General features: G+C 40.1%; 1 protein-coding gene across 2 annotated transcripts in view; it reads left to right on the top strand.

The window, feature by feature from the left end:
- The window catches only part of rin2a (Ras and Rab interactor 2a), a 56,791-nt gene that overhangs the window by 27,548 nt on the left and 3,546 nt on the right, over positions 1-25,697 (top strand). For both annotated transcript variants that reach the window (XM_042433964.1, XM_042433963.1), the window contains exons 5-11: positions 560-671; positions 6,625-6,697; positions 8,392-8,483; positions 15,520-17,157; positions 24,222-24,530; positions 24,759-24,890; positions 25,035-25,198. In XM_042433964.1, coding sequence (XP_042289898.1) covers positions 560-671; positions 6,625-6,697; positions 8,392-8,483; positions 15,520-17,157; positions 24,222-24,530; positions 24,759-24,890; positions 25,035-25,198 — 2,520 coding nt within the window. The remainder of the gene's footprint in view (positions 1-559; positions 672-6,624; positions 6,698-8,391; positions 8,484-15,519; positions 17,158-24,221; positions 24,531-24,758; positions 24,891-25,034; positions 25,199-25,697) is intronic.

Raw genomic sequence — 25,697 nt, 5'->3', positions numbered from 1 at the left:
CATCCATTGAGCGGACTGTTGAGACAAAGTTAAATCTTGACATGTACCTGTGTTATGGCAAAGTACATTTCTTACAAATCCAATCATAAAACCACAACTGTTCTGGCTTATTTTATGGATAGAAATGTTAAAGCCCTTTGCTCCTAGAAAGAAGTTGATTGAGAAAATGTGTTTTTGGGGCCTTTAATGTATTTCCCCCCAGGGAAAGTGATTTGTGAATTGAGTGTGTATAAATAACAAAAAAATAAGAGCAGTGTTAAAGAATCACTTTGCTAATTAACAAATCATGAACACTGTCCAGTCAAGCAAAGCTACCATTCTAGCTGTAGTCTGCATTCACAGTAATCTAATGAACCTGATTTACTTTCTCTTACTATCATAATTTCAAAATAATACACATACAGCACATAAATGTAGGTAAATATACTGTATATACATAAGGGAAGCAGTGTAGATGTCAGCATTTCTTGCCATATTACAAACTCTCCACACAAAATTCCATCAAGAGTTCTTATGTAATGAGTAAACCTGATTGGATGTTTCCTCTCCTGGCCTGCAGACATTTGTGGTGAGGAAGTCAACCAGCCTGCAGAGAAAGGTCATCTCTCTACGCATGGACAAAGACTCTGTGACTCCTGTCAAAGACTTCCCTGTCAGGGAGAGCCAGTACAGTAAGCATCTGAACTCTTGCTTCATGAATTTGGTTTTTTTTTTAGTTTTTCAAATATATAAAGCTCATCTTACATGAGTGGAATAAGAAAGTGGAACAAGTTATCAATGTATACACTGTTTTCTCCGCCCCCTCGGATGTTATTTGTGATCACAAGTAACAACAAAAAACTGTCTCAGTTCCTCAACTGAAATACCCGGGCTGCTGTACTCATTCAACCTAGCTTAGAGAAGTATTTGTAGTATTCACATTAAGCTTGTGCAGAAACATGAACTGGGCTGGCAATACTCTATTATTAAACTATTTAAAGTACAGTACAAGGCTCACTGTCTCACTTGTCTGAGGTCGAAGGTCCGCTGCACTGCAGGTTGCTTGCTTCCTCCAGTCAGTTTACACTTTACTCATCACCATGCAGCAGCACTCTCTGAGCCACCACCATGGACCGACAACACACTTGAGCCCTCACGATGCCAACTTGTCTTTGGACACGGCACCTGGAGCAGACTCTGGCCTGCATACAGAGAAACACAAAGAATAAGTGCCATCATTTTGATATTCACTTAAATTTTTACATGCATACAATACATGAACACATAGAAACACAAAGAACGAGTGCCAGCAGTGTTTGTTAGACACCTGCCCTCAATCAGTCCACTGAATCACAGCCATTTGCTCACAGTTTTAGTCTGGACAGAGGGCTCAAACAGAGAGAAAAAGATAAACATAAGGTGTCAGAGACTTCATTATACTGTATCTATTGTCTGTTAGATGTTTGGTATCCTTCACTTTTAAACCACTTCTTCCTCTTCCATCACTCCATCTAAATGAGTAGATTACTAAGTCCACTGTTCGTTTCCTCGTTGTTCTGTTCTATTTTTAGTTTCCTGAAAAGCGGGGATTTTCCTGAAGCTTTGATCAAACATCTCTGTACCAGACTACTGTACTATATTGAATGTCTTCTAGTCTTCTAGTGCTGTACCTGTGTGTTCATATTTGTCTGTGTCAGCACTAGAATGGAATTTCCAAATGCGTACCTAGTGAGAGTATGTGCTGCGTGTGAGTCACCGCCCACAGCAGCCTGTGCTACGAAAGCATGCATGCTTTGCCTTTTCTCTGTCGACTGAAGAGTCAGTGACGTCTCTCTTTTCACCTGAAGAGAACAATACACAATAAATAATGCAGCCTTACTTGTAACCTAGGTGTATGAATGGTCCTAAAACAAAGTTAACTTTGTTTCACCACTGTCATATTACAGTTATTAATCTTACATAGCCACAAACAGATACATTACCTCATCGCCATGCATCCTGCAAACAGCTGTGTTTAAAAAAGAAAAACAGTATTAAAGATAAGTAGTTTCTTTCTTTCACTCGCTTCCAAACAAATGCACGTGCTAGCCGAGATCTTTATGACACTAGGTGGTGGTGCTCATGGGAAATGTTTTTGTCCACAGCTAAAATCAACACAAAATGAAAGTTCTTTGTAGTAACTTTAACCAAGAACTCAGTTACGTGGCCATGTAAGGTTCTGTAATTGTGCATCTGCATGGAAAATGAGGCGGAACACAGTATATTTTCTATCAGCTACTATCAGTTGCACTACCAAAGTCTTTGTTTGATTTGCAGGTGAAACAGTGCTAAGAGGAGAGTATAAACTTAATGATTATATAAATAACATAGTACATGTCTGTTAACAGTAATGCATGGAAGGCTAATGTAGTGACATCTGGATGCATATAGGACAATCTGATGAGCGATCTAATTGAATGTTAACTGAAATTGTAGAGTAATAATTAATTTCAATGAGACCATTGCACCAATGCAGCGGGGGTATCGATGCAGAGTCTCCAGCAGAGTCATACATCAAAAGAGTTTAATTTAACTCAAATTTTGTTGCAACACTTGATCTACGGTTCTGAGAAGACCAGTCAAATACCTGCCAGCGCATATTCCTGTTCACCTGGCGATCGTTGCGACAGAGGACAAAACTGTAATCACTGCAGAATTGTAGAGTCTTTCATCATCTTAATATAACCACTGTGCAGCTTTTTGGCAGCTGATAAGCCTTCAAACTCATGGATCTGTTTTTCAAACCGGTTTTCTTGTACCGTATGTCATTATCTCACCACTACCTGATGCAACACATAATGTTTTTCTAACACAGCTGTTTTTGTTCAGAACATCTAGTAAGAGTAATGGTCAAAACAGCATGTCCATTATATTCAACTGAAACTGTTACACTGACCACGGAAGCCACACATGCAGCCGGTCTATTTTTTTTTTCTTTACACGCGTCTACGCGGCCTTCCAACAGGTAAAAATGACATAGAACTGTGTAAAAAAACGAGTACAAACTGTTTAAAAATGATTTAAAATAAATACCTCATTGTGCCAGAGCCAGTGTGACGCAGCAGTGTAAGCTTGTGGGTTTTTTTTTCATTGCACATTAAAATAAAACAATGTGTATCCATGATCCTATAGTTAAAACAATTTAGTTAATTCATTCACTCATTATAGCCTACGCTTCCAAAGCCTGCATAACCAACTGCATTATCACTTGGCAAAACTCAATATGCATGCAGTGACAGGTGTAGCAGGTTGAAAACCACACTCTGCCCCGCCTACGTGACTCATCGCCTCCATGCCCGGTGTATTTCAGCTGTTATGCAACACATCCTCGCAACACATCCTGGCCCCTAGGAGATCTTATCAGTTTTATCTTCACCAGGTTGCTATAAGTAATCTGTGGGTAATCAGTAACTTGCCGTGACACCGCTGCCCTCTACACTGCAGGTTTACCTGACTCAACCTCCTCAGCCCCCACCTATTTTAACATTTACATTGATTTCAATTCAGAGTGCTTCTTTTTGTGTTTTCATGTTTAGTCAGAGAGGGTTTGTGAGCTCTGGACAGTCTGTATAAAGCTCACTCACATTTGTTTTTGTAACATCACAGGAGCAGAGCCACATCACCAAGCCTAATGTGTATTATGTTGCAATAAATGATCAAAACCTTGACACAAGTGCTCTGACTAAAATTAATTTCTGTTTTACTGCATTTAACTCATTTTCTCAGCAACTTGAGGATTAATAATAAATAATAATACATTTAATTTGTACCACACTTTCTAAGTGCTACATAGAACACACAACATAAAGAAAATAGTAAGCAGAGTTAAAATGAATAGAAAGGCTTTTAGGCCTTTTTTAAAAGAGTGTAGGGTCTGTGATGTCCTTATTTGGTTAGGAAGGCTGTTCCACAAGCGTGGTGCAGCAGAGCAGAAGACTTGATCCCTCATGGTGCGGAGCTTAGTACTGGGGGCCTGGAGGAGCAAGCTGCTGGCAAATCTTAGGCTGCAGGTGGATATTTGTGGTGCGATCACATCTGTAGGTAAGGAGGCACATGTCCGTTGATGGATTTGTATGTGAGTAGCAGGACTTTGTGGTCAATCCTGAAGGAGACAGGGAGCCAGTGCAATGAAAACAGGATTGGCGTTATATGTTTGTGTTTTCACACTCTCATCAGGATCCTGGCAGCGCTGTGATAAATGTGCTGGAGTCCAGTCATGAGGAGATAAAGGCATGGACAAGTTTCTCTGCATCTGACAGGGTTAGAGAGGGGAGGAGATTAGAGATGTTTTTGTGGTCATAGAAAGAGGTTTTGCATAGATGTCATCAAAAGTCAGCTGAGGGTCAAACCTAACACCTAGATGAGTAATTGAGGAGGAAAGTGGGATGTCCTGGCTGTCAAAGGTGAGATGAATACCAATAAAGAGAGCTTCAATTTTGCTGCTGTTTAACTGGAGGAAATTTGTGCTCATCCAGGCCTTTATCTCCTTTAGGCTTAAACTGACGTGGCCTGTTAGAGCTTGTGTTCTCTAACAGAGAATTGTGTATGTGTGTGCCAGATACAGGAACTTGTTTTGTGCATCTTAAGCAAAGAAGGCTGGTTGGCCATCGTACCATCTGGCAACCCAAAAGTCTTGGTGGTCTTTAGTACTTAAGCAAACTAAATCACATGGTTCATTTTGATGCTTTTTTTTGACTGGGAACTGATTGTTTCATCACACATTGTTGAACCTGTCTTAGACATTGGACACTGAATCATGCTGAACTGAATAGGGCTGCTCGATTATGGCAAAAATCATAATCACAATTGTTTTGGTCAGTATTGAGATGACGATTATTTAACATGATTACTCATTGACTTTGGAAACATCATGCATTTATTGAACTTTTTAAAAAAAAATTAAATATAAATCAACAAAAACATAAAAAATAAATGTAAAAAAATGTTTAAAAAAGAGAGAGTGGTGAGACTGAACCAAAACAATAAATTTGTGGGAAGTAAAAAACAAAAAAATGTCCAGAAAGATGCTAAAACACTCTGTAGCTAAGGGGGAGGGGGCTGCAGAGTTGGTGAAAATTCTCTGTGGGTTTGTCAAAATGAGTGATACCTTTCACATTATACATAGTTATTTAATCCACTGTTAATATATAAATAGAAATTAGTGCAGCTTTAAATTACAATAATATTTTTTAACGTTCCTGTAATGCTCATAATGTTAAGGTAACATCAAACTCTGATGTATTTGAGAAGTTTGGTTTATCTTGTTAAATGTTTTATAGAATAACATGCCTATAATCTACAAAAAATAGATTATGAAAAAAGCATTGTTCTGATATTGGCACCCATAGTCAGATATTTAAGCAGACTATCTCCAGTTTGTAAGCTAGCAGACACAGCTAAATCCAGCTGTTAAGCTAAATTGAGCCGACTCTGTTCAAGCAGCTCTCCGATCTTAGCATTCAGTTTGACTTGACCAACATTTACACCACATTAGGTGTACCCTTGTGTTTTACTTGATTAATGACCTGTGTGCTGCAGCAGTGAGCATGGTCTGAAGTTGAAAAGTACAAAAGAACAACGGACTGACAGTTAGCTACGACAAGACATCTTTCACTAATAGAAGTCAATATTTAAATCAGACAAATTTCATGTTTGAAGTATTAGAAATATGATAATTAGAGCTCAGGGGAGATTTGAGACAGATGAGACAGTTGTAGGCATGCAGACATCTAGACATATGTTAGGATTTAACTCACTTCCTTTATTCCCTGCAAAATGTAAACATGCATTGTTCTCTTGCTCTCTCTGTATCTCTCTCTTTTTTAAAATCCTTTTCTGGTGTGGCTGTTTGTTAAATTGATTTTAATGTAAAGACAAAACTACAAAAAAATACATTTTACCAAATTACATGCTTTGTTTCTTTTTCTTTGTTCTTAATTTGAACACATCAACATTTTGGACACACTCTCTCTTAATCGCACACACACAGATGCCAATTATCTCTGTACAAAAGCATTACTGTGTACTGTTGTAATTGTGTGCCAAGTTGTGAGCTAACAAGTTCCCATTCAGTGTTATTACTGACAATAGGTTTTCCTCCTCTGAACTATCTGTGTGATCTGTTTTCCAGTGAAATGCTCTCTTGCACATCCATAAAGCAATCATCCCCACATGGGGAAAGTGGTTACCACCACAGTCATTCTTGTAGCTATTTGTTCCTGTTAATCTTATGACCCATAATACTCATCTGCGCCTTGCATCCTTAAGGGAAATCAAGTTAATTTAGGGATTATAAAGATGAATTAAAGCACTCCTTTGCATGCATTGGTCTGACCTTGACTCTGGCTCTTGTGCTTATTTGTCAAGGTATGTCCTCTTTGTCCTTTGCCAGTGAAATAAGTTAAAACATGATACATGGTTGTAGAGTAAGCCGGATTTAACATCTTAAGAGTTCCTACAATTTTTGCTGTACAGTCATGTGATTTCACATTTCTTTGAGCCAGATGAAAATAATTAACATATTGAGCAGTCTTTTTAACAGCTTTGGTCTCTGACAGTTTCCTGTATTTAATTGTGTCTTGATCTTTCTGTTCTGTCCTCTTACAGCTTTCTCTTTGGAGGGATCAGGCCTAAGCTTTGCAGACTTGTTTCGTTTGGTGGCTTTCTGCTGCATCAGCAGGTGAGTTAATCACTCAAAATTACCCATTATTACACAAGGACATGAAAACCACACTGATCTGTTTTGACCTGTATGTTTAATACAAATACAGTATATAGTTATCTATCCACATCATACAGCCCAATGTTGTCTCTTTAATGCTTTCTGTTTAATTTGTTGTTGAGCTGAATGTTCTTAAAAACCAACCCCGTTGTTTTGGAATTAAGGATCTTTTAGGTGCTGCAACACTTAAGTTATTGCTAATCACACAGTGTGTCATTTGGTATATATTGGTTTTGTATGACATACTGTTTCTTTTGTTAACAAAATGGAGTGCTACCATCTACAAAATCCATAGACTAAGTATATTGATTTACAAAATCTATGAAGTTTCTATAATCATGTAACGCCAAAAAAAACTCCATTTTATGTCAGAAGTGTTTGGTGTGAGTTCAGTCCGAACACAACTTAAGACACCACAAATCATAAAAGAGGAAGTGTCAAGGATGGGAAAAAAACACACTCAAAATAGTCAGTTTTTAACCTCTATCTACATAAGGGACAAGGCATATATGCTTTTTCAGATGGATACACAGTTAAAATAGAAATGCATGACTACTGCTGTAGTATTCTGTTGCACAGAGAACACAGAACAAAAGGTTTTTTTTTTTCTGGACTCCAATTTGTCTTCTCTACCAATTGTTACCATCAGTAGTGCAATTTAAGCAGGGCAGGCATTTTTGGGGGAATTTTGAAGGAGGATTTGTATTCTAACATTATAATTTCAAACACAAAGGTTCCTTCACAGTCTTCACTTTGTTGGCCAAAAGTGGCAGAACATAAGAATTGGTTATCCAGCAATGGTATGAAGCAGAAAAAAGTTAAAAATCAGAAAAAAATATTCATGGTGCTGATTATTCTCAGGTATTTATATTTTTATGCCATATTGATTAATGAGGGAATTTTTTGTTTTGCCCTTTTTAGTTAGTTATTTAGTTTTTATTTCCATCTCATTCCACATATGTAACTCATCCCACATGGAATTAGAGACTATATGACAAACATCCAAAATATAAGAAGACATCTTCGAGTAACACATATACGAAAGCCAAAAGAAAAACGTCAATCATAATATTATACTGTATCTATATACTGTCAACATTGTGTGATAAAATACCAGATCTCAACTGGGCACATAAAGATCTTGGTTTCTGAGATAAATTATGTACAACATAAATACTGAACCTATCATCAGCAGTTTTGGTTCATTCCATATGTCAGTTGGTGAACTTTTAATTATTAAAAAAACATACCTCACCAAACCCATAGCTGTAAAAGAAAGTGTGCACTTCTTTTAAACACGACCGTTTTACAGGGTTGGAATTGTGTAGACGTGTAAATAAATTAGTCCTTTTATTCAAAGTACCTTCATTCTTCTTAAATACTCACAATGCCATTCCATGCACAATAGTTTAAAAATGCCATGTCATTTAACACACTGAAAATTTTGAGATTATTACTATTTTCTTAAGAAATCTGTAAAAGACCCAAAGGTAGCAGAGCAGCAGGCACATATTACCCTCTGGCCAAGCCTCGCTCTTCCAATGTAGTGACTCACACACTTTTAGGCTTTCAATCCCGCCCTCTTTCACTCACTTTTTATTTTCTTCTTTGTCCTACTATTTTCCCCTTTCACTCTCTCCTCTCTTTCCAAGGGATGTGTTGCCCTTCACTCTGAAGCTCCCAGAGGCCATCGCCTCAGCCAGAACATCTGCTGATCTTGAGGAGGTTGCTAAACTTGGAGCAGGTTAGTTTACTCATTTGAATATATCTTTTTGGTGGGGAGGGGGGGGTTGAAGGTGAAATATACAAGTTTATTGATTCCATTGCAGCAGAAAACAACAGGATAAATAGATTCATTCAAGTTTGCTGATAACATTTACACATGTTGCATTTTTCACTTTTGTAAATTAATAGTTAAGTATTAAAACATTGTATGTGTAATGTTGGATAACAAGCTGGTGTGTAAATGTGAATTATTTGCATTTCCCATGATCACATTAAGTTGCAAAATATAGTGAGATCATTTGAAAATAGTCTTCTAATGTCATCTTTGAAAATCTATGAGAATGTAATGGTTCTGTTTGCTGATGTATAGTATCACTGTGTCGAAAGTGAGAGTGTGAACATTGTTTATAAGTTGTGTTTGTTATTGCATCACCAGGGGCATCTCTCCAGAGTGAGTTTGCTACAATTATTGGTTATTTTGCATCATTTTCATGCAGCCAAACTGATTTATGCACCTTCCTTAGCATGTGGGAGATTCAGTAAAGTAGAGTGTTTTCCCTCATCCAGCATCTGTTGTGTGTAAAAACCTTTTTTTTTTTCCTGAGGCGTCACACTCATAAAGCCCATCTCAACCACATTCCCCCCTGCTCGAAGAATTAACTGGCATGCCAGTGCTAAATGACTCACCCCCAGGGACAAAAGCCTGATCCAGGCCCAGATTAGTGCTGCTCGGCTGGGCATGGACTCAGGCGAGTGCGGGACGCTTCTGGAGCTTTTTCTCCATTCCAGCTGCAGAAGGCCTCGGCCTTCTTACAGTCCTTACCACAGAACTTGTGACATTTTCATTCTATAATCTGACACCTCCATCGCCAAAAGTGTGAAGTAATTTTCACTGTAATGAAGTCAAAATTGTCTTTTTTCTCAGAAGAGCCGACATTATTTGGCTTATACTCACTTCTTCTAATTTATACTTTTACTATGCACTTTTTACTTAATTTAGCTGAGCTAAAAATAGTGGATTAAAACTGAATAGGTTTTGATGGATTTCTCTTCCACACCACTTCCCTTTTCACAACCCACTCAGAGTGACCTCTCTGTCCATTCAGGCTCTGCTGCTATGACTCAACTCAGAGCTATCATGTGTACTCTGGACTGACTCAGTCAGATTTCCAGTGTCCCTCTGCCTGGCAGTCTCTTATGCAGTGACACACAATGATTTGATGACACCCTATCTTTAATGTGGTCTTGAATGATCTGTGGACATACATTTTCTCTCTCTCTCCTTTTTCCCCACTGACAATGTCTCTCTCTCTTATTCATAAAAGGGCTCCTGTTTAGTAAGGTGATACAATGGTGAGGTTTGTACCTATGAAGGTAACTGACAATAGTGAATAGTTGATCTAAAAGGCAGTTCTGACGTACATTCTAGCAGCATTGTGAATGTGTGTGTGTATGTGTTTGTATTGTATTGTGCGGACTTTGACGTCTTCATAGTATCATATCACCTGTTATGTGGCTCTCCACCTGTAGTGAGAGTTTGGGAGTTTTGAGACTTAAAAGACCTTTGAAGGCACTTCTGTTCATTATAAAGTTATTAAGTTCAATTAAAATTGTTATGTTAAAGTATAAGAAGCTTGACAGGGTCTGGTTTAGCTGCTATGAGGCCCACTGGGCAAAAGCTGTGGGCCCCTTTTGAGCCCCTCTACACACATTCCCCCAAACAATTTTTCCCAGATTCCCAGAAACCAACCAGTACTTTTATCCTGCTCTTACTTTGTCATGATTTGATTAAACCCAAATTACATTTCAGTTTTTATTTGTGCTTTTGTGGTGTATTTTACCAGGGATACACCTATCCAATGCTCTGGATGGGTTCCTGATACTGACCTTATTGAGTGGATTGGGTATTGGCCAGATGTGAGTAATCCACACTGCATACAATTTATTTGTTATATTTGTATTTTTGTAAAAATAGACGACCCATGCAGTGTGGTATCCAGATTTTAATTTTTGGGTAAAGACAGATCTGGTGTGGGAAGAATTTTGTAATAATCTTATTACCACAAACTATTTGCCACACAGACAACCTGGGTCCTTTGGGGTCACTGTTGATTTGGGGATCTAGGGCAGCTTCCCACTTGCCTGGTTGTTAATTCAACTTTGAAGCTTGGTTGATTGGTTGCTGTATTTTGACTGAACAGTATAAGAAACTAAAATTGCATTTATGTAGTGATCTCAATCAGCGGCACAGTTTTAACAGGCAGGTTGTACATTTTTGCTAGTTTGGCATGTCTTTTCTAACAAATTGGCTATTTAGCACTAATTACAGTAGCACAAATCAAAAATAAAAGACAATGATGACATTATGTAAAATTATGTCAGCACTTACTATCACCCTGAGCATTGGATATAACTGTTACTTAAGGTATTTATTCCTGTAGTTTTTCAAAAAACGCTGTATTTTGTATTTGGTCATTAGAAAACAAGCATCAAATATATGCAAGATGCTGACCTCCAGTGACTTGCTGACAGTAATGCTTGCAGAATGAGTGCACAGTTACAGTATGGTATTTATTAGGGGCGGGAATCTTTGGGAATGTCATGATTCAATTCATTTCTGATTCTTTGCTGTCATATCCTGTGTGCTGGACCATTCACTGGTGTCCTTAGTCCTTAGTCATACAATATGAAACATAGGCATAGGGCAGATAAGATAAATGGTCTGCAGCCTTTTTATATTAAAAAGTTAACTGCATTAATGAATTAATGAATTAATGTGAAAGTATTTTACAGTCTCCTGCCTGTATGAGAATAACAAAATGAGGGGGAGGCAGAGTGCTCTGCTTTGTTATTAACTTCATGTCTCCAGTAGTGGAGAGCAGCGTCTCTGCTGCACCGTTAGCTCCAGGGAAAGCCGTTGTTGTCTAAGACGCTGAGCAGGTGCAAGGTTTTTGAGGTGAAACAGACTGAACAGATTATTTTCTTCACCTCAGAGTTGGTTTAACTCGTTTAAATCTGCAGTGTGTGTTGGTCAGTCGGTCTCGTTTGTTAATGCTGGAGTTCACTGCTCTGCTCCGCTAACATTAGTCTCTGAGTGACAGTGTAGAAAGTTCACAATATACTTCACATTCGTCTCGCAAAGGTATTTATTTAGTCATTAAATCAAAAAATGCTTATAACCACTGCCTTTTATGAAGAGGAACTCTAGTGTGTGAGCTGTACACTGTTAGACTAGTTTTGCCTTTTTGTTCTGTCAACATCACGTTATTAACTAACATTAAGAAAATAGATTTGGCATTTGTGAATTAATGCAGAATAGTCCATGTCCACATTGGGATGCGTCTTAGAATTGATTCTTCCCCCACCCTTAGTATTTATGACAGTGTTTCTGTGAAATTGACGTTACTCATCAGCCAAACTGCACGTAAGCTATCCTATAATAAGGAACTTGTCTGTTGCTTAATCAAATGTCTTTTGATCAAATGTTTGATAAGCTTTGTTTCCCAGTAGTATACAGGTTAGAGTTGGCTGTATAGTTTAAAAGGGTAAGAGAAGCCGCTTTGTTCCTGAAAAGTCCTGGCTTGAATCTCAGTATTTTCCTCTGCGGCTACAGTAGAAGTGGCTGTGAGCCCAGGGTGGTTAAGACCTACTTTACTTTGCTCTGCTGCAGGTTTGCCTTCTCTTCTGGAAGTAAGAGGCTTCTGTTGCTTTTCAAAACCTACTATAAACAGCTTGCACAGGCAATTGAAACTGATTCCATCATTTTTAGCATTTTATAATATTGTCATATTTACTAATCTAAAACATAAAACTGACAGCCACATATTAGAGTGAGTGGTGCTAGTGGCTAGTGTGTTCAATCAATCATTGTTCTGCCTCTTAACTATTACCACCCACCTGGTAACACACACTTAAAAGTTCTTGCACTCTAGAAAGACTTCTTAACAGGTGGGTCTGATCATAATGCTGATTGTGAAAGAACCGAAAATTCCTGCACATTAAACTTTAATTCATTAATTTTACCTAATGGAAGTTTGAGGACCAAGACATCATAAATAAAGTGACTGCAAGAGATTGTGTGTGGGATTTTTTGGTTCTTACAAAACTAATAATACCCAAGTTGATCATGGTGTGAAGTAATTTTACTGTATTTTAACACTAATTGTAGTATTTCAGTAATGTTTGATGATTATTGTGATAATACCATGATATTTTTGGCCACAATGGTTGCATCAAACTTTTATACTGGCACATCCCTAGTCTGTAATTCAGTTTTGGAAATATTTCCAGTTCTGGAAGAAACAGAATGATAGACTTCATGTTTCCATACAGTGTGGTAGTTATGTCTATTTCTGTCTCCAGTTCAGCTGTCACTTCCCTCTACAAGTGGCCCTTGACTTACCCCTTGACTTTCCCAGTTCTTACATCAACCATGCCAAACCACATTCCTCTGAGTTCGCAGTCCCAGGTGTACAGTATATGTGTGTGTGTGTGTGCGTGTGTGTGTTTGAACACTGTACTGCAGGGCTTCGCTGTGCCTGTGAAAATGCTTATATGTATTACTGAGTAATCAAATTGATTCCTTGAAATTAGAAGTGTCAGGAAAAACAAAATGAAAATGTGAAATACCTTTAACAGAGTGATCAAAATTGTATCTAATGATTCAGTAAAACAGTAATAAGTAATACAATCAGAGCATGTAAGAGAAGAAATTAGAATATATTTTAGAAGAGAGAGTAAACAAGAGTAGAATAGGAGGGAAATAGGAAAAACTTGTCAGAGAGAGAGAACAACAGAGAAAGAGAGACCAGGCAACTTCAATGGAAAGGGAGGGGAGAGAGGCGGGGATACTTTGCTAACAGTCCGCCCACACACACATTAACAAGAGTGAGTCATAACACAGATTGACCGTGAGTGAGCCAGAAAAGCCAGTCGAGTTTCGGCTTGTGGAGACACGGCACTGTGTCTTCTGCAGAAACCCTCCAAATTGTACAGAGAATTTAGATCCAGTCTGAGATCAACAGCTTGTCTGTGTGTCATCGAGCTTTGGATCACAGTAAGTATTGTTACCCTCTCTTTTCTGCACTGTGGTCCTGTGAAGGAGTTGCTCTGTGTCTGGCACTAGTATTCCTCATGTGGTATTGTTTCCACTGGTGTGCATCTGTCTTGTTTTGCTCTGTCTGGTACGGCTTGAGCTCTAAAGGTTCAACAAATGGTTGTGTTACACTTGTTTGGTTCTATTTTCCTCTGTCTCTTTAGCTGTAAGAAGCTCCCTGAAAGGCTGAGCCTCAGAGTCTGCAAAAGTAAACAGCAATGATTTTGCTCTGAGTGGCATTTAGAGGTATTTTGAGATGGGTTGTAATTGCAGGACTTGTGTTAAGTCATTGGGAGTGGATCAGTGGAAATATATTAATGTGTATGTTTTATTATAGAACATTAAAAGAAATAGTCTATTTTTTCATACTTGAAGCCATAGAAAGATAATATATTAACCTGATTTTACTGTAGTTGAAAAAGTATACACTAAGTTGGCACAATGTGAACAGTGTTGTGTGAAGCATGGTACAGTACATTGTCCCTTGTCAGAAATGCCAGAGCTCTCTGTAGTTTGGTTTGAATCTATAAAATCAACTGCTACCAGAAGAGCCACAGCTCTTAGCAAATAGCTGACAACTACAGTTTCATTGTTGGGGTGTCATAATACACAAAAAATGGTTCCATATGTATCAGACTTTTCAAGTCATGCTACATGTATATAAAACAGAATATAACATTTTTACACTCATTTTGAAAAACTAATTCTTGCTTTAAAAAGTTGTCATTGTTTGCATAGGGGAACAAGGTAATCAAAAATAACACAAAGGCTATATGTCAGTATTTCTCCAATTGAATTGCAAAACTGTGTGCATGTGAAGGTATATGATCAGTGAGAAATATCTTTGTGGCATTTGCCATTGCTTTGGCACAGTACAGACTGCAGTGAGAGACTGCTTGAACACTTAGGGGAGAAGGATTTGCCCTTCAGTCCATTTTAGACCACGTTCAGTAATTCAGTAATTAATGTTTAGTGGTGCTATTTTCAGAGAAATCTTTGCCAGCAAGGGTGACTGATTACTTCCCCTTGTTTAGATTTGCTATAATGTGCTAGAAAATCTGAATGGTCCCAAACAAGGGGTTTACCATACCAATGATGCTAGCTTTATGAGCTGGGCTCATCTCACTAGCAACAACTGTCACACTGCCAAACCCCCCCGACTGGAACACTTCAGAATTAATAATCCTCTCATGTTCCAACACAGACTGTAATTAGACCATATTGGGGCTATTCAAATGTGTCTTTTGTGCGCACAAATTCATTATTTTCAATGGAAAGCAACCTGTTTTTTCAGGCGCATTCGCAGCGCATCGAGATGGAAAAATCCTTTTCGAATGCAGCAAGCGCACTGCAGGTCATGTGACAAGAATTAACCAATCAGCTCCACATGACTTGCTTCACCCTTCCCATTCTAGGACGTCACAACATCCGGTTGAAGGTCAGCCAACGCTGGTTGCCAACTGCCATTAAACACTAAAAAGATACAAGTGGTTTTAGTTACTTATTAACGGCAAGTGCAAGAGTAGCACAACCTCCCAAGCACCTTGATCTTAGTCGCAACATCTGAAAGAGACTATAATCATCTGGTTCATGGGGCTCACCAAAAAAGCTGCATAACAAACTATACAGACTAAACAGTGCAGTTTATGACAAATTTATATACTATTGCACCTATAATTATTTGTTCTCAGTAGTGATGCCAAATTGATGCTTTCAAAAGCATTCTATGATCTACAGAAAATAAATGGAGTTGGTGTTTGTTAATTCTTTTGTCTGAAAGCACCTACTGAATCAATGGTACAGGTTTGATAAGGCTAATTTTAGCTTTAATCCACATACTAACCCCTGGTTACTGGGGAAGGGACAAAAACCAGACTGAAGCCATTAATTTGGCACTTATATGTTGTATCACATCATGCCCATATAATACAGATACAATAATTCTCTCACTCTCACACAGGCTTCTGGGACGCTCAGTTGTGCCGCAGTAGGAAGGGTTCAGCCTCATTGTCAGGAACAGCTGCTCCTGACAGGCCACCCCCCCCTACCCAGAGACCTGTCTCCGTGGCAACAACCCCAGCGCGCTCCCGGCTTCGAACTCGCACTCCATCTGAGCTTGAGTGTTGCCAATCCAACGGAGCACTTTGTTTCATCAACCCCCTCTTCATAAAGGTTCACCAACCAAACAGCGACCAGAGCACCAACTCCAATCCTTCTAGCACAGCAAAGGAGGGCCTGAGGGAGGAATCCCTTGGCAACAGCAGCAGCCCAGAAACCAACAAGTACACTCAGCACTCTTGTGACGACAGTCCTGAGGTCTGTAGCTCAGAGCTCAGTGACAGCAACCAGTCAAGTCAAAGCAACCTGCAGAGAAACACAGAGCTCCAAGACAATAACAGCCAAAACCGCAGCAGCCAGAAGCAAAGTGGTACAGACAGTGTGTCACGGTCCCCACCCCCCCGTCCTCCCCCACCTCGCTTAGGGCCACAACGCTCTGCCCCTCCTCTCCGACAGCGCAGCATGCCAGAGAAGATCTCCTGGATCAATGTCTCTAAGGAGAAGGTGGAGGAGAGGGAAAGGGGCAGCAGCCTCCTTTCTCGTCTGGGCTCCTCACTAAGCATCAGCCCCTCATCCTCTCCCCCCAAGAGATTCAGCATCAGCTCTCCCATATCCATCCCCCGGCCCTCCATGCCCATCTCTCTATCATCTCTGTCCTCCTCTCCACGCCGGGCCAAAGCCTCACCATCATCCAGCCAGGAGGATGCCCAGTGCCACCTGGCACTGGAGGACAAGACTATTGAGGAGGCCCTCAGTAGGGCCAAACTGTTTCAGCAGAATGCGACCACAACCACCGCCCAACACTCCTGCAGTCCTCCAGACCATTCCCCGATGACAACCAGCAAGCAAGCAGAGGTGCGAGGAGCAGAAGAAGAAGCAGGAGTGGAATGCAGTGGGGGCGGACAGCGACTGAGTGACATGAGCCTTTCCACAGATTCCTCAGACTCTCTTGATTTCTCTCAGTCCTCTGCTTTCTTCCTTCCTCCTCTGCATGACCCCAACCCCCCCACTGTAGCTGACTTTAACACCCACCTCCCTCTCTCCCTCCCCCCACGCCACCTGCCTTACAGCAGCATGGAGGAAGACGACGATGATGAAGATGACGAGGATGAAGAAGAGCCTGACTATGGTGTCAGCCTGGAGAGTGACCAGGACCAAGACCAGGACCTGACCATGGTGCCGCCGGGGCACCGCACAAAGCGTCGCCCCAGTGCCAGTGCTTTGGTCCTCCAGAAGGCCCTGCGAGGGCACCTGCGCAAAATGAGTGGCGTTTTCAATTCACTGCTGACACCCGAGAAGAGGGCGATCCGCAGGGTGCTGGAGCTGTCCAGGGATAAAGGCTCATACTTTGGCTGCCTGGTGCAGGACTACCTGAGCTACATGGGTGAGGCTGCAGGCACCCAGGCTTGGCAGGGCTATGCCTCTGGATTGGAGCTGCTGCAGACTCTTCGCCAGTTTATCACCCAGATGAAGAGCTACCTGCGACAGAGCTCTGAGCTGGAGCCGCCAATCGAGAGCCTTATCCCTGAAGACCAGATTGGTGAGTGCGGAATGAATATATATTTTTCTTCTTCTAATCTGGCTCTTAGCTCTGTTTCCTCACCCTTGTTATTTCTCTAGCAACAACTTGTGAGTTACAGTTATCACTGTTACCTCACTTTGGAAAACGTTCTTTAAATATTAGTAATTGTGGGTAATTTTTTGCCTAAAAATACAGTCAACTGCTGTGAGATTATTGCTGACATGCTCAGATTGCAACGTTTTAAGCATTATGACCTTGTCCTCAACTCAGCAGGAGGGGGGGGGTTGGTGGGTATCATTTCTGTGTGTGTTTGCAAATAAGTGTGTGATTATTTTTAGGAAGTGTGTGATGTATTCATGGAGACATCTTAATTTTTGCGGAAACACTATGTCACAGAAAGTGTGTTTAATGTAGATGCAGCAGTTTCACTTCAATATTTTAGCAGTGAGGACATCTGAAAACTTGTCCTCACGTGTTTGCAGCTGGGTGTGTTTAGGTTTGTGTGTGTGTGTGTGTGTGTGTGTGTGTGTGTGTGTGTGTGTGTGTGTGTGTGTGTGTGTGTGTGTGTGCTAGTGTGCGCTATCAGGTTAATTTCAGTTTGTTGTATGTTGTCATGTAAAAAAAACACTGCTGGTAAATCATTTCCAAAACAAAGTGAGGGCAGGTGAACAATGTGCAACAGAATGCAAAACCCCTATAATACAATATAAGTATTTTCTATTCCCTTGTATTGCTGTTTGTGTTCATCCTTTATTGTATCTTACAATGTCATTACTGCAACATGAAAAGGGAAAACCACATAGATAGTTAAGAGCGCACACACCTGCCGGAAGAGCAGTGTGAATCATTTAGGCCAACATTGGAACTTGGACAGAGTAACATGTACACAGAGGGCACAAAGAGTGTTTTATCATAGGAGGAAGGCGGCTGCTGAACCAACCTGTTCCTACTGGCCCCATCCAAATAGTTCACCAGAGGGCTACAATTATGAACTGATGAATTGGGTGGAAAAATGTTCCTTTTTTTTTATCAAAAGTAATCACATAGCACAAACTCATATTGAATACTGGTATTATATATTTTAATGTTTCTTTTTCTTTCAGTCTTTAGTTATCAGATAATTTTTTTAGATATTTTTAACAGTTTTACAGAACTTGAACTCAAGTTCAGTAAACTCAGTATCTGATATATGATGTTTATATGTGCTATCTGATGTAACACAGCAGTGATCTACACACAGATAAGCTGTAACATGTTCAGGTCTGAATGTCTGCTGTTTGCAAGTCCTTTTCCAGGAAAAAGTGACAGTTTTAATATGTTTTTTTAAAAAAACAAATTAAAACTGAATAGATATGGAAATTAACTTATACCAATAAAATTTTCAACAGAAAATCCAAAGAATGTGCATCAGGTGGAAGCAACCTCACTTTGATTCCAGTTGGGACATTTGTTTCATGGTGTCCCCCCCACCCCCACCCCCTAAAAAAGAAGAACACAAAAATATATTTGGCAAAAAACGTGGCACAGTTTGATAAAGAAACTCTCCACTGAAAAAAATGTTCCATATTGGATGTTCCAAATTGGATTGAAGACAACTAAAGGAAAAAAAGACAACATTTTTAAAATGTTTGTATGTCTCGTGTCATGTTTGCCCCCTCTTGTGCCTGTTTTCTGACTGGCCTATTTTCATGGGGATGACACACTGGGAGCTGCTGCGGTTTTACTTCTTGGAATTGTTGCACAATATTTTGTTGTGGCAGCTTCATAGAGTGTTTTCTGTTAAGCTCAAAGGCCGGCTGGCCCAGATGCATCTGAGTGGCTGTCTGCCAAGTCGTGCAATCTCTGTCTTACTCCAGCTCCACTTCTTTTATACCGACTCTCCAATCAGAGTGAGAGGATTTGAGGCAAGCCCCCTCCACTTTCTGTCCCAGTCTGTCTTTCTCTGACACTCTCTCTTTGCATTTATTCTCTGTTGCTGTGTTTCTTTCCCTCCCTCTCTGTCATCAGAGCTCTTCCTCTACCACTCTGCTTGCTTTAAAGTGATGTGCCAGTATTTTGAGTTTGACTGATTTGACTCTCATGCAGTATTTCATGTAGATGAGGGATGATATTTGCACACACAATATGGTCACCTTACTGTAAAGTTGCCATACATAGCAAAAAAAGTAATGTGACTTTTGCAGCATTTAGCAAATCTACAGCTGACATCAGGGCACAATGTGACAAAAACAAAGAAAACAAAAAATGTTCAGAAACATCATCACATCTGGGAATCCATGACGTGGCAATGGAAGGAAACCTGTGAGTAATATCACACGTTTTCAGAGGAGACAATCACAAGGATTCAAATATGGAAGATGATGTTGTTGTTGTTCCTGTCTTGCACTCACTCAACAACCCAGCCATGTGTCTGTTTGAGTTCAGGATGTTCAAGCGGGGTGAGGGAAGCGGAGGGGGATCAGAACAGAGTTCCTTGTATTCCACTCATCCCACACAGTGAGGCTCTCCTCCAGCAGATAGTTTGAGCCAACTTGACGTCATGAAGCTGTGTTTGTGGTGGTTTTTATAAAGTCCTCATGCATTATGACAACATCAACAGCTGGATAAGACCTTTGGCTTAGCTGTATTTGTGTACAGGGTCTGACATATTGGCTTGAATCTTAAAGCTTCCCACTTACAACCCAGCAAAACCTGAAGAAAGTTCTTGGTACAGAAGTTAGAAGTCTCTGAGCTATGTGCAGTTAAGGCCTGCCTTTGATAATTGTGATTGATAATTCCAACTGAAATGTTTTCTTCTAAAAAAAACAAAAACATACATATATCCTCTATAAATCACATGAGAACCAATCAGTTAGGAAGCTGTTGATTCTTTATCCTAATAGATGGAAAACTTCTCTGCATCTAGCCAATATGTCTTTTTTAATGTTTGACTTTTAAATTGAGACAAATAATAAAAAACAATGAAAATTCTGAATCGCAGTCCAGAACACAAACCTATCATTGTATTAAAAAAAAGAGAGACCTACAGACTTTGGCCAACAACCCACATTAGCTCCTTAGCTCATGTTTCCTCCTTATCTACAAAGAAAGACACACCTTAACTTGCGGACGTAGCTGCCACACACAGTAGCTGTAGCGCAGTACGACCTTTTCTGATACATCAAACCTTTTTTTAAATTTCAATTAAAAAAAATATCTACAGTAATTTAACATGAAATTTTTGACCAAAAAAGGGATAACAGATTGTCTCAGTTGGAATTTCCCAGATAGTTTTTTTCACCTTTCCTGTGAGCCAAACAGAAAGGTCTGATGATGTAAAACTCATTAGAGAGAATACACTATTCTTTGCTTACTAACAAACACAGGGACAACCCGGATTTGCTTGTTTGATTGACCCAGGGGTAGGTAGAAAGGCTATTTTTAGGTATGTGTGTATCAGGAGAGATTCTTGATGCAGTGACAGAACAGATAGACACACCTCTCTTCCTGATTACACCAGGCTATTTTTACTTCAAGGAGACACAGATTCATTATCTTTGCTTTTCTGTGTGTGTGTGTACAAGTGTATGGGTGTTGGTTTGGTGTGCTTTACTGTGAGTCTGTCAGCTTGTAATTGTTTTACATTTGCTTTTTCTATAAAATAATTGGAACAGCTGAGAAAGTACTATAAAAATATCAAATGGAAATAACATCAAAGTCTAGCTGTGACAGCAGACATGATGACAGAGATAAATAAAAAGCATATGTGAGAATTACCACTTAAATGTTGCATTTCCCTCGTACAACTGTCTGTTACAGATGTTTGGTTACAGGCTAGAGGGAAGGATGTTTGGTCAGAGGATGTTTATACTGAGCAGGAAGAGGCCCTGTTTTGTGGCAGTGCCTGTTTTGACTGTCCTTGGCTGATAAGTTGCCCTTAAGCAGACTGTCTCATCTGTGTTTTCTACCATGTAGAGTAAGACTTAACCATTTATCTAAAGGTGAAGTCACGGTGCCATGTATGCTAGGTACATCAGTTCACTTTGAAGCCAGGACAGGACAGTGAAATACTGAGGGGTCAACATGTACCCTTGGCTGCTCCTCTGAAGTGTGGAAAACTTACAACCTCAGGGCAAATACTCTCACACTCCTGTAGAGGAGTCTAATTTGTATGTCTGTAAATCTGGACACTTCTCCTGATTAGAATTACTTGAACAGAGCCTTTAACTTGATGGCCAGAGTGAGGAATGTTAGCACTGCCTTCCCTGCTTTTAATCACTTTAATGCAACCGTTGGGGGCGCCGAGTGATTACTGAGCTGTTGGAGAAACATTTCAGGAGAAAAAAATGCTAGAAATAAAGAAGCTACATTACTCATCAATTATATGTCAATTACTAGTTTCTTTATTCATCATTGCCCCTTTATTGTGTGGTCTATTAAGTGATTAGTTGATCAAGAAATAATTAGCGACTATCATAAAAATCATTATACCAATTTTTAGCCATAACAGCACTATAGTTGTAGGGCCAGTAATGTCTCTCTATCAATCGTTCAACTGAAATATCTCTGTTTAGTGCTAATAAGCAAATGTTAGCATGTTAACGTGCTAAACTAAGATGTGAACACGGTAAACACTATACTTGCTCAACGTCAGCATGTTAGCATTGTCATGGTGAACATGTTAGCATGCTGGCGTTAGCATTTAGCTCAAAGCACCGCTGTGTTCAAGTATGGGCTAACAGAGCTGCTAGCATGGTTGTAGACTCATAATTTTGTTTAGAACTCAATAATAATTTGGTTTTCTTTGGGTTTTGAAGTGTTTGATGATTTATAGACCAAACAATTAATCAATTGACAAAACAGTCAGGAAGAGTTTGACCTAAAAAAGTAGTAAGGAAGTGATTTCAGGCAGTAATGGTTGGCACTTCCCAGAAAACATTTGTTTTTTTCCTCGTACCTATTGCAGGTTGTAGCGGGAATCATTGCACATAACATGTTTTTGTTTACTATACTACCATTTGAAATCTTGTCTTGTTCTGCAACATAGTTTTCTTTTCTCTGGGTGAAAGTGGAGGAAATGCTTGACTATTTTTTTTTTCCCGGCATGACTTTAATCTCGTCAGAGCCACAGGTAATTTCTGTTAAGTTTTCGGGATGTCACGAGGAGCACAAAATTGCAGGGAGTAGGTTGTTTTCTACATCAAAACAACAGCCAATCCTGAAGTCACATCCTGGAAAAATTAGCTGGCAAAGACACTTTCAGCATCAACAATTCCACTCACTATCTGTGCCAGCAAAAAATAACTAAACAAAAGCAACACTAACTGTGCTGATGCCAGTTCAACATGCTAACCCTCCTTACTGGCAACTCATTCAGTAGTTGAATAAGGAAGTGAGCCTGTGCTGTTTGTGAGAGCCTGGCATGAGAGCCATGCCCTTGCATATCACCTCGCCCTCAGCTGTCTGGTCTGGGGCCAGCAGAGCTATCAGGAGAAAGCAGAGAAGACATTTTCCATTAAGAAGAGCGAAGGACGTGTAATTTAAGAATTCATATTGACGAGAATGACAGAGATTGGTTTATCTAAATGGCAGATGCTGTCTGTGGTGGAAAAATAAAATCTGCAGATGTGCTCAGCCAAAAGAAAAAAAACTGCTGACTTCATCCTATTCTGGAGGAAAGTCAGCAACACACAGACAGCATTCACACATGGTCCTTATTCAGCAGTGCTGTGGTTTGCTTCCATCCTGTCTGTATTATGATATCATGGCTTGTGTTAGTTAGACTGTGCGAGCTGAGCTTGTAAAAGCTGATGTTGACACTGTCACAGTGTGGACACACACCCCACACTTCACTCTGAGTTATTCAGCTCCAACAAGAACAACACAGTCAACTTTCTTTGACTTTGATGTAAGTTAATGAACAACTGGAGCTTGGGTTTCACAGATGAGAACGCAAGTAGCAGAGAAGTAATGATCTGACCTTGACCATCTACAGTCTTACATTGTTGTGGCTCACAGTGTGCACAACAAAACTGATAAGAAATGAGATGTTGATGTGTGTGTTTGCACTGAAATGAAATGACCTTAAAATACCAACACGCCAACAATCTTAGAGGCATGTATCCCAGTCAGAGTGACCTATGGACATTATTACAGAGCTGCTATTTGAGGGTTGTATTTAGTCATCCTGCTTCTGTTTGTTTAGATATCAGAATACAGAAGGAAGGGCTTAGCACTTCCTTCATGTGTGAGAATACCTCACAGAGACAAGCTGCAATATGTTGACTGTGACAGTGCAGTGTTTCTGAGTTTGTCCAGTACATACATATGTCCAGCAGCTGAAAGCCCAGGTTCAGTCAGAGATACTGGTCAAGGTGTTTACAATTCATTACAAAGGATTACACATATTTAGTGGAAAAAGCTCTTTTTTTTTAAGAATCTCAACAGCAAGAAGGATTCTGCTTAGAGCTAATCCCCCTTAATAAACATACATAAACATTCAATCTTAGTTAAATAACCATACTAATATATACTAAATGTAGCACACAAGGAGGAGGCTGGGCTGGTGGAGGTAGCTGCAGCAGTATACAGTGTTGGCATGAGCGTATCTGCAGAGTAACAGAGAGGAGTTTCAGGTTATGATGGCTGTGCAGTACTGCTGCACAACTGCAAATCAACTAAAGTACGACTTAAGTGCTATCCCTGAATAAACACTGTGCTTCATTTCTGTAATCTTCTGTGATTTTGAGCCAATGTTGAACTCTGTGGTTCACTCTGGTCTGTGTATTCAGCCTCCTTAACAGACATGAATCCAGGTCATTCCCATCACATCAATCTGGTCTATTCAAGAAAGAGAACAATGGTTTATGCTTCCTCAGACCTTCTTGTCAGGTCCATGACCTTCTTGTCAGGTCCTTGCTTTATACTGGTCATTCATCAAACAGCAGTTTAAAAGACAAGTCTTGCATGCAGCACAATAGCCAATGGCAGGATTCAGATGAGAAAGCCACACTTGGTCTAATAAATCATAAGATGAAGATATGAAATTTAATAGAGAAATAAATTACATATTTTGTAGCTCATCTGTTTCCTCTTCTCATCAGATGGAGTCCTGGAGAAGGCCATGCACAAGTGTGTCCTGAAGCCCCTCAAGCCGGTGGTGAGTGTGGCCCTGAAGGAGTTCCAGGTACGCAGCGGGGAGTGGCAGGAGCTGAAGGAGAACCTGTCGCTGGCGAAGGCTCGGCAGCCGCAGGAAATGGGCGTAGCTGACACGCTGCCCCCCGACCCCATGGCCATAGAGAAGATCAGGCACAAGTTCCACACCATGTGTAAGCTGTACTCACCTGAGAAGAAGGTCTCCATGCTGCTGAGAGTCTGCAAACTCATCTACACCATCATGGAGGACAATTCAGGTAGAGACTGAGGCTGAAGCAGAGACACACAGCTGTACACTAACTACCCACTAAACCACTGAACTCAGTGTTACCTATTAACACATACAGAATAATCATGTACACAGTGATCAGTAGGGGCGACACAATTACCCACAATCATAATATACACAATAGATCAGGAAACCTCAAACTGGAAAATGATGAAGTCAGAAAGGATGTCATGACCCTGGTGTGTGTGTCTCTCAGGTCGTCTGTACGGTGCTGATGATTTCCTGCCCATGCTGACCTACGTGTTGGCCCAGTGCGACATGCCTCAATTGGACAATGAGATACTTTACATGATGGAGCTCCTGGACCCCTCGCTGCTCCATGGAGAGGGTGTGTTTGTTTACACCTCCACCATAAACACTCCACACTCTAATCAAGATGCAAAAAATGCAACTTAAGCTAAGAATATTTGGTTCTTACACCACCTTCAATTTCCATATTGTAAACCCTCTGCCACGGTGTTTTCATGTCCAGGTGGTTACTACCTGACTAGTGCCTACGGAGCAATGTCCCTGATCAGAAACTTCCAGGAGGAGCAGGCAGCCAGGGTGCTGAGCTCTGAAACCAGGGATACACTCCACCAGTGGCACCGCCGACGCACCACCCAGCGCTCTGCACCGTCTTTTGATGACTTCCAGGTAAAAGCTCAGTCATACTTTAAGGAGACTTTGCCTGAAAGTGCATGGATGTCTACATAGCTCATTCTTAAGATTACTAAAGACAAAAGCACATCACCTGGATTTTAACTTTTTACTATGGTTAGTTCCAGAGTTCATTGTAAGATTTTAATGAGGCCAAGGCAGTTATAGGTTGCAGTATGAGGTTCCTGAGGTTGTGCCAGACCTTGAAACATGAAGCCATTGTGTCCTACGCTTAAGAAAATGAACAAAAACACTCAAATTAATTGTTTCTAAATTACATTAATGTGTTGATGTTTTTAATTGCCTACAGCCTAAGTTAAAGACAATACTATATATATATATTATACGTCCTGCCTTGGCTTGCTTTTGATGATGAATATATTTTTCTTTTGTTACTTCCTAACTGCTTTAAGTAGTGCTCCATAAATAATAAGTATCTTCACTAACATAGTGAACATTTCTTTCTTTAGACTTCTTAGGTCACATTTACTGTTTT

The sequence above is a fragment of the Thunnus maccoyii genome, chromosome 14 (genome assembly GCF_910596095.1).
Source record: "Thunnus maccoyii chromosome 14, fThuMac1.1, whole genome shotgun sequence".
Taxonomy (NCBI): Eukaryota; Metazoa; Chordata; class Actinopteri; order Scombriformes; family Scombridae; genus Thunnus; species Thunnus maccoyii.
The sequence above is the reverse complement of the archived record's forward strand: the minus strand, read 5'-3'. Positions and strand labels throughout refer to the sequence as shown.